The sequence below is a fragment of the Stomoxys calcitrans genome, chromosome 1 (genome assembly GCF_963082655.1).
Source record: "Stomoxys calcitrans chromosome 1, idStoCalc2.1, whole genome shotgun sequence".
Classification (NCBI taxonomy): domain Eukaryota; kingdom Metazoa; phylum Arthropoda; class Insecta; order Diptera; family Muscidae; genus Stomoxys; species Stomoxys calcitrans.
The window spans coordinates 202016552-202026458 of record NC_081552.1 but is presented as its reverse complement, the minus strand read 5'-3'; the positions used below and the strand labels follow the sequence as shown (position 1 = coordinate 202026458).

General features: G+C 40.0%; 1 protein-coding gene across 1 annotated transcript; it reads left to right on the top strand.

Annotated features, from left to right (window-relative positions):
- The first annotated feature begins 925 nt into the window (after positions 1–925).
- On the top strand, positions 926–8402 carry LOC106094693 (uncharacterized). The gene is made up of 2 exons (XM_013261927.2): positions 926–2008; positions 8163–8402. Exons 1-2 carry the CDS (start codon positions 1006–1008, stop codon positions 8246–8248), a joined length of 1089 nt encoding a protein of 362 aa, XP_013117381.2. The 5' UTR covers positions 926–1005; the 3' UTR covers positions 8249–8402.
- The last annotated feature ends 1505 nt before the right edge of the window (positions 8403–9907 follow it).

Below are 9907 nucleotides of genomic sequence, written 5' to 3'. Positions count from 1 at the left end.
GATTTTAGAATGAGCGCAGAAGATCAAGGCGCTTGGAACGCTATTCCACGTTCGGCTAGTGGAACTAATATTCTGTCATAGCCAATTAAAGTAAGTCCAATATAAACCGATCTCCCGATTTGCCATCTTAAGTCCTTACAAGGCACAATTTTTGTCCGATTTGGCTGAAATTTTGCATGTGGTGCTCCTTTATAACTGTTTTAAGTACGGTCTAAATCCGTCCATAACCTGATATAGCTCCCATATAAACCGATCACCCGATTTGACATCTTGAGTCATTACAAGCCACAATTTTTGTCCGATTTGGCTGAAATTTTGCATGTGGTGCTCCTTTATGACTTCCAACAACTGTGCTAAGTACGGTCCAAATCAGTCTATAACCTTTTATAGCTGCCATGTAAACCGGTCGCTCGATCAACCTTGTTCGGCTCCTAGAGCTTTAATTTTTGCTAATTTGACAGAACATAGAATTATGCCCTTTAACTACCACCACCATGGTGGTGGGTTGCCAAGATTCGGCCCGGCCGAACTTGGCTCACTTTCATTTGTTTACTATTTTTTCGATTTTCTCCCAGTGTGCGACATTTGTGCAGCCATGTAAAAACTTCTCCCCAAAGAGCTACTGCACTGCCGTCCGGACTCTGCTATAAAAAAGAGGCCCCTTATCATTGAGCTTAAACTTGAATCGCACAGCACTCCTTGATATGGGAGAAGTTTACCCCTGCTCCTTAATGGAATGTTCATTGGCAAATTTGCAATTTGCCTTTACTAATGCCTCAGTCGGTACATGGGGTTTCGTAGGAAACTCTACACCGAAAAGTGAATGTAATTTTGAGCTCAGGTGGCTATCTACTACTTCATATGGGTAACATAAGTGACATGTCGTCTGATAGCACCTTTTAAATGTTTTTTGGGTTTATGTCAAACAAAATTACTTTTGTATGTTAAACAGATTTCATTTTTCCTTGCCTTAAAAGAATCAATTGTATTTTCATATTAATATCGATGGAGCCTGAGAACATAAATGTTACATTCAAGCATCTGCTCAATATATCTCTGGGAGACGCCAAGCTGGACAAGGCCAATTTGAGTATACTGCAAAGCGTTTTATTACTTCTCCTGCACAAACTGGATTGTCAACATGAAAAAGTTCGCTTGTCGGGAGTTGACTTTGACAGCCTTAAGAAAATTTTAGTTAATTCTCGAAACCCACCACTACCAATAACAGTGAACCATGAAAATAGCTTTCAAAAATACTATCAACTATTAGATCGCTTAAATATACAAACCAAAAATTTACAACAACAATTGGAAAATCATTTTTCCGAAATCAAAAAGCAATGTGCCACTGATGCATTTCGATCCAAATGTTGGGATTTGTATGCCGCACCAACAGAAGATTTGTGCACCCTTTACAGTGAGTATAATAAGGCGTTTTGTACTATGGCCCAAAATCCTACCTTCAATGGGGAAATGCGTCGTCGCATGACGCAACCTGTGCTGAAACGCATGCAACATTTTGAGTCCCAAATAGAAGCAATGCGAGAGAAACTCCGGCTTCTGAATGGGGTACAGCCACAAACCGGCGACCAGTTAAAACTATTGCCATCCATAATAGGAGAAATCGAAACCAAACGCTTGGAGATCGATGGACAATGGTCAATGGTGCGAGAGGCCATGCAGGAGACTCAAGAAATGTTAAATTGCAAATTGGATCGCATTACACTGCCGGCATTGCGTAAGGATTTAGAAAATCGATTCGCAGCTGTGGACAGCTACATAGCGTTGATGAAGAAACAACCCTGTCACTGTCCAAATGTGAGAATACTGGATGTGGGCAAAAAAGGTTTTTGCATTTCATGCGGCAGGAATGATTTCCGTCACTCTCGCGCTGCATTGGATTTGAAATTTGCAAGCAAAATCAAATGTCAATGTGCTTTGGTCAAGAAAGCACCCACCATATTAGAGAGAATGGACAAAATTAAAGTAAAAACATATAAATTAGTTGGTAAGTATCGAAAAGAATTGACAGAAGTAAGGGTGCAAAGTTTCAGCCACGTCGCTTGCGCTTTATAGGGGCTGAAGAAGTAAAATCGGGAGATCGATTTATATGGGAGCTATATATAAACATAGACCGACTTACTCCACTTAAAGTTGCACACAATCTGCATCAATAAGAAGTATTTGTACAAAATTTCAAGTGGCTAACACACTCCCTCGTTCGAAAGTTTGCGTTGGCCATATCCAACTAAAATGTCATGCAAATGAAAATTTTGACCATGAACATTCCACTATGGAACGGGGACAAACTTCTCACATATCAATGAGTGCAGTCCAATTCAAGTTTAAGGGGTCAATGATAAGGGGCCTCCTTTTTATAGCCCAGTCCGAATGGCGTGCCGCAGTGCGACACCTCTTTGGAGAGAAGTTCTACGTGGCATAGTACCTCACAAATGTTGCCAGCATTAGGAGGGGAAAATCAACGCTGAAAATTTTTTCTGATGGTCTCGACAGGATTCGAACCCAGACGTTCAAAGTCATGGGCGGTAAATGTCATGACGATCAACAATACTTCGAGGTGTTATAAATAGAGTGTAAATAGTTGATTACAAATCCTATTTTTCTTTTGCGAATACAGAAACTCATACCTCCCATTTTTATACCCACCACCATACGAATCTTGCCATTCTGTTTGTAACACCTGGAAATATTGATCTGCAACCCCATAAAGTACAAATATATTCTAGATCGTCTCGACATTCAGAGTGGATCAAGCAATGTCTGTCTGTCCATCCGTCTCGAAAGCGGTCTAACGCGCTTGAAATTTTGTACAGATACTTCTTATTGATGTAGGTCGCTAAAGACTGCAAGTGGGTCATATCAGTTCAGATTTCGATACAGCCCCAATATAAACCGATCCCCGGATTTGATTTCCTTAGCCCCTAGAATCCAAAATTTTCAACCGATTTGGCTGAAATTTGGACCAAAGACTTAATAAACGATTTCAACATCTATGCCAAGTATGATACGAATCGGCCTATAAACAGATATAGGCCCATGTAAACCAATCCCCGGATTTGACTTCTTACAAGTCTAAAATTTCATCATTTTTGGCTGAAATTTCGAACATCGACTTGAGCTATGACTTCCAACATCCATGGCACGTATGATTCGAATCGATCGATAAACAGATATAGCTCCCATATAAACCGATCGCCGGATTTTACTCTTGAGCTCTTAAAAGCCCCAATTGCCATTCGATTTGGCTGAAAGTATGATCCGAATCGGCCTATAAACAGATATAGCCCCATGTAAACCAATCCCCGGATTTGACTTCTTAGAAGCCTAAATTTTCATCATTTTTGGCAGAAATTTCGAACATCGACTTGAGCTATGACTTCCAACATCCCCGGATTTGACTTCTTGAGCCCTTAAAGGCCTCAATTTTTATCCGATTTGGCTGAAATTTAGAACTTGAGTTATGACTTCGAATATCCATGGCACGTATGATCCGAAATCGGCCTATCAACAGATATAACCCCCATATAAAACGATCCCCGGATTTGAGTTCTTGAGCCCATAAAGGCCTCAATTTTCATCCAATTTGGCTGAAATTTAGAACAAAGACTTGAGTTATGACTTCCAACATCCATGGCACGTATGATCTGAAATCGGCCTATCAACAGATATAACCCCCCATATAAAACAATCCCCGGATTTGAGTTCTTGAGCCCTTAGAATCCCCAACTGTTATCCGATTTCGCTGAAATTTGAAAACAAAACTTGGATTACGACTTTCAACATCTATGCCAAGTATGATCCGAAATCGGCCTATCAACAGATATAACCCACAAATAAACCGATCCCCGGATTTGACTTCTTGAGCCCTTAAAGGCCCCAATTGTCATCCGATTTCGCTGAAATTTGAAAACAAAACTTGGGTTACGACTTTCAACATCTATGCCAAGTATGATCCGAAATCGGCCTATCAACAGATATAGTCCCCAAATAAACCGATCCCCGGATTTGACTTCTTGAGCCCTTAAAAGCCCCAATTGTCATCCGATTTCGCTGAAATTTGAAAACAAAACTTGGGTTACGACTTTCAACATCTATGCCAAGTATGATCCGAAATCGGCCTATCAACAGATATGACCCCCCAAATAAACCGATCCCCGGATTTGACTTCTTGAACCCCTAGAATCCGCAATTTTCATCCGATTTGGCTGACAATGACAACATCTCTATAAGGTGTATATATTCTTGATCGTCGAAAAAATCTAAGACGATCTAGTCCAGTTGAAATCACGCTAAAGTCCTTAAAAATTGAGATTTTGAGCTACAATTTTGCCCAGATTAATTTTTTGTCCATAGGCAGGTTAAGTTCGAATGTAGACAATATCGGACTATATCTTGATGTATATATATCTTGTGTACCATATAGACTGATCTGTCGATTAAAGTTCTATAAGGTCTATGATCTGCCGATTTAAGGTCTATATCGGACTATATCTTGATATAGCCGCCATATAGACTGATCTGCCGATTGAAGGTCTTAGGCCCATAAAAACCACATTCATTATCCGATTTTGCTGAAATTTGGGATAGTGTGTTGTGTTAGGCCCTTTGACATTCTTCTTCAATTTGGCCCAGATCGGTCCAGCTTTGGATATAGCTGCCATATAGACTGATCTCTCGATTTAAGTTCTTGGCCCCATAAAAGGCCCATGTATTATCCGATTTTGCTGTAATTTGGGACAGTGAGTTGTGTTAGGCCCTTCGACATCCTTCTTTTTTGACCCAGATCGGTCTGGACTGGAATACAGCTCTACGGTTTTGGACCCATAAAAGGCGTATTTTTTGTCCGATTTCGCTGAAATTTAGAGTTAAGTGAGTAGTGTTAAGCCCCACGACATCTTTTTTCCAATTTGGGTCAAAACGGTCCCGATTTGGATACATCTGTCATATAGACCGATCTCTCGCTTAAAGATCTTGGGCCCATAAAAGGCGCATTTATGGTTCGATTTTGCTAAAATTTAGGACAGTGAATTATGTTAGGCCCCTCGACATCTTTTTCAATTTGGGTCACAACGGTCCAGATTTGGATATAGCTGCCCTATAGTCTAATCCTTCTTTTTAAGATCTTGGGCCCGTAAAAGGCGCATTTTTGGTCCGATTTCACTGAAATTTGGGACAGTGAGTTGTGTTATGGCCCCCTATATCTTTCTTGTAGAAGGCCCATATCGGTCCAGATTTGGATATAGCTGCCATACAGACCGATCTCTTGATTTTAGGTCTCGTCCTCATAAAAGGAGCATTTATTATCCGATTTCGCTGAAATCAGACATATGGACTTATGTTAGGTTTTTCGACATCCATGTCATACATGGTTCCGAACGGTCTTTATTTGGAAATAGCTGCCCAAATCACCAATATTTAACAGTAGCTTGTATTTATTAGACCACTCAATGTCCGTGGCGAATTTGAGGCCCAAATCGAACCATATTCCGATATAGCTGCTATGGATGCATAGATAATGCATTTTTCACCTGGTAAAAGGTGTTTTACACATATATACCCGAGGTGGTGGTTCTTAATGCCGTTTTACATGTTTAAAGATTTTTTTTTTTTGGATATATATCGCCCGATTTTCACTTAAATGGTCGAAGTTGCCTCAAATTTTTAACTGATTTGCACGAGATTTGATATGGATTGTTTAATTACTCATCTGCAAGCCTCCACCGGATTTCGTCAAAATCGGTTCAGATTTAGATATGGCTCCCAAATAATAGTAGCCGACTATATCCAAATCTGAACCGATTTTAATAAAATTTAGCAAAGATTTTCAGATGAGTAAAACAACATTCCTTATCAAATTTCATGCAAATTCGTTGAAAATTTTATTAACTAGGCCCATATTAGTGTAAATCGGCCGAACTATATACATGAGATCCATATCTAAATGTAAGCCGATGTTTACCAAAATTAATAGCGGTTGTCGTTGGGCTGAACAATTTTTCAATGTGCTAATTTTCGTTATCATTGGATAACAAATGCAGCTTTCACCTTAGTTACAAACCAGCAAAAGCGTGCTAAGTTCGACCGAGCCGAATCTTTGGAACCCAATACCATAGATTCCGGTAAAAATTTATACCAACCCAATTTTAGTTGAAGGGCATAATTTTATTCTACATACCAAACTCTGTCAAACCATTAAAAATTATGCTTCTAGGAACCGAATGAGGATGATCGAGAAACCGTTTTATATGGGAGCTATATCAGGTCATAGACTGATTTGGACCGTACTCGGCATATTTAGTGGAAGTCATTACAGAAGACCGCATGCAAAATTTCAGCTAAATCGGACAAAAAATGCGGATAGTAAGGACTCAAGAAGTGAAATCGGGAGATCGGATTATATGGGAGATATATCAGGTTATAGACTGATTTGGACCGTACTCGGCATATTTAGTGGAAGTCATTACAGAACACCGAATGCAAAATTTCAGCTAAATGGGACAAAAAATGCGTATAGTAAGGACTCAAGAAGTGAAATCGGGAGATCGGATTATATGGGAGCTATATCAGGTTATTGACCGATTTGGACCATACTTAACACAGTTGTTGAAAGTCACAACAAAACACTTTGTGCAAAATTGTAGCTAAATTGGACAAAAATTGCGGGTTGTAAGGGCTCGAGAAGTCAAATCGGGAGATCGGTTTATATGGGAGCTATATCAGGTTATAGACCGATTTGGACTGTACCTAACACAGTTGTTGGCAGTCATAAGAAAACACTTTGTGCAAAATTGTAGCTAAATTTGACAAAAATTGCGGGTTGTAAGGGCTCGAGAAGTCAAATCGGGAGATCGGTTTATATGGGAACTATATCAGGTTATGGACGGATTTGGACTGTACCTAGCACAGTTGTTGGATGTCATAAGAGAACACTATGGGAACAATTTTAGCTAAATTGGAGAACAATTGCGGGTTGTAAGTGCTCGAGAAGTCAAATCGGGAGATCGGTTTATATGGAAGCTATATCAGGTTAAAGACCGATTTGGACTGTACCTAGCACAGTTGTTGGATGTCATAAGAGAACACTATGTGCAAAATTTCAGCCAAATCGGAAGAAATTTGTGGCTTCCAGAAGCTCAGGAAGTCAAATCGGGAGATCTGTTTATATGGGAGCTATATCAGGTTATAGACCGATTTAGACCGTACTTGACAAAGTTGTTAAGAATCATAAAAGAACACCGCATGCAAAGTTTAAGCCAAATCGGATGAAATTTGAGGCTTCCGGGGGCTCAAGAAGTCAAATCGGGAGATCGGTTTATATGGGAGCTATATCCAAATCTGAACCGATATGGCCTATTTGCAAACCCAACCGACCTACACTGATAAGAAGTATTTGTGCAAAATATCAAGCGTCTAGTTCTACGCGTTCGATGGCTATGGTGATTTCGACAGACGGACGGACGGACAGGGCTAGATCGAATCAGAATGACGAGACGATCCAGAATATATTTACTTTATGGGATCGCAGATCATTATTTCAAGGTGTTGCAAACGAAATGTCTGGGTTAGTATACCCCCATCCTATGGTGTATAAAAACGACTGACGGACTATCAGCACAGAAAGGATATGCGGACCGAAGGACATGGCTAAACCGAATCAGCAGGAATTTCTGAGTCGAACTACACATTTTTTCACAGCCACAGAAGTGATATGAAGTGCAGTTTGTGATTTTGTAAAAAATTTCATATAAATGTATACCTAGTGTACCAATGGCATGCTAGGACCTTAAATACTCAATAAGATTCCTTCCAAAGCATAACATCGAACTTTGGAGATCATGGCTGCATGGGTTAACGTTAACCGATCAAAAAATGGACCTATATGGCCCTTTTATAATCCCAATCGACCTACACCAGCTTTACTTCTTCGAAAGTTAGCATGCTTTTGACAGACAGACGGACGGGCAGAGTAAATTGACTTAGAACGTGAAGGCGATCAAGAATATAAATACTCTGTTGGGTCTCAGATCATTATTTGGATATGTTACAGATGGAATGGCGAAATTAGTATATCCCCATCCTACGGTCCAGGCTATAAAAAATTATTTGTTCTATTTTACTTTTCTCTTTACTAATTTTTCTAGCATCCTCAAGGATATCATATAATGGTACTGTATCAAGCGCCTTTACCCAACAACTACGTGACAAAGGCCATTATGTTCACAGCTAAAACGAAAAACTACTGCAAGGCTCGATGGATTTAAAACCCTTGATTACCGTGGTTGAAAATGAAGAAGTGCAACGCATTATTCCTAATAAATCCACTATTTCAATAACTTTCAAGAAATGAATAACCAAATATCATTCGAAATTTGCCAGAGAAACATGAGAATTCAATGTTATGATGAATTGAAACAAGTAAAAGCGTGCTAAGTTCGGTCGGACCGAATCATATACACACCACCATAGAAAGTATTTGTCGAGTTCTATGCGCGCAATCTCTTTTTAGGCAAACAAAAAATATTGAATAAGAACTGTCATGCTATTGGAGCTATATCAAGTTATAGTCCGATTCGGACCACAAATGAATGCTGAACATTGTAGAAGTCATTGTGTAATATTTCGGGTTCATTTAGATAAGAATTGCGTCTTGTAGGGGCTCAATAAGCAAAAACGGGAATTGGGTTTATATGGGAGCTGGCTACGATTAAGACCATATTAGAGACGTATGTTGAAAGTCATGAGAGTAGCCGTTGTACAAAATTTCTGCCAAATAGGATGAGAATTGTGCCCTCTAGAGGCGCAAGAAGTCAAGATCCTGTATCGGTTTATATGGCAGCTATATTAAAACCTGGACCGATTTGAACCATACTTAGCGCAGTTGTTTGATGTGATACCAAAACACCACGTGCAAAGTTTCAGTCAAATTGGACGGAAATTGCGCCCTCTAGAGGCTCACGAAGTCAAGACCCACGATCGGTTTATATGGCAGCTATATCAAAACATGGACCGATTTGAACCATACTAAGCGCACTTGTTGGAAGTGATACCAAAACACCACGTGCAAAATTTCAGCCAAATTGGACAGGAATTGCGCCCTCTAGAGGCTCAAGAAGTCAAGACCCACGATCGGTTTATATGGCAGCTCTATCAGGTTATGGACCGATTTGAATCATACTTAGCACAGCTGTTGGAACTGATACAAAAACACCACGTGCTCAATTTCAGCCGAATTGGGTAGGAATTGCGCCCTCTAGAGGCTCAAGAAGTCAAGACCCAAGATCGGTTTATATGGCAGCTATATCAAAACATGGACCGATTTGAATCATACTAAACACAGTTGTTGGAACTGATACCAAAACACTACGTACGTAAAATTTCAGTCAAATCGGACGAGAATTGCGCCCTCTAGAGGCTCAAGAAGTCAAGACCCACGATCGGTTTATATGTCAGCTATATCAAAACATGGACCGATTTGAACCATACTAAGCGCACTTGTTGGAAGTGATACCAAAATACCATGTGCAAAATTTCAGTCAAATCGGATGAGAATTGCGCCCTCTAGAGGCTCAAGAAGTCAAGACCCACGATCGGTTTACATGGCAGCTATATCAAAACATTGACCGATTTGGCCCATTTACAATCCCAACCGACCTACACCAAAGAAAAGTATTTGTGCAAAATTTCAAGCGGCTGGCTTTACTTATTCGTGCTTTCGATAAACAGACGGACGGACATGGCTAGATCGACGTAAAATGACGCATAAAAACCGATTACCTTGCAATTTTCACAGATTGTGTAGATTGATCTGGAAGGAAACATAGGCTATGTAATTTTTTGGTATCGGAATGGGGGCAGACCCTCCCCCTACCCCAAAAGTACTACCCAA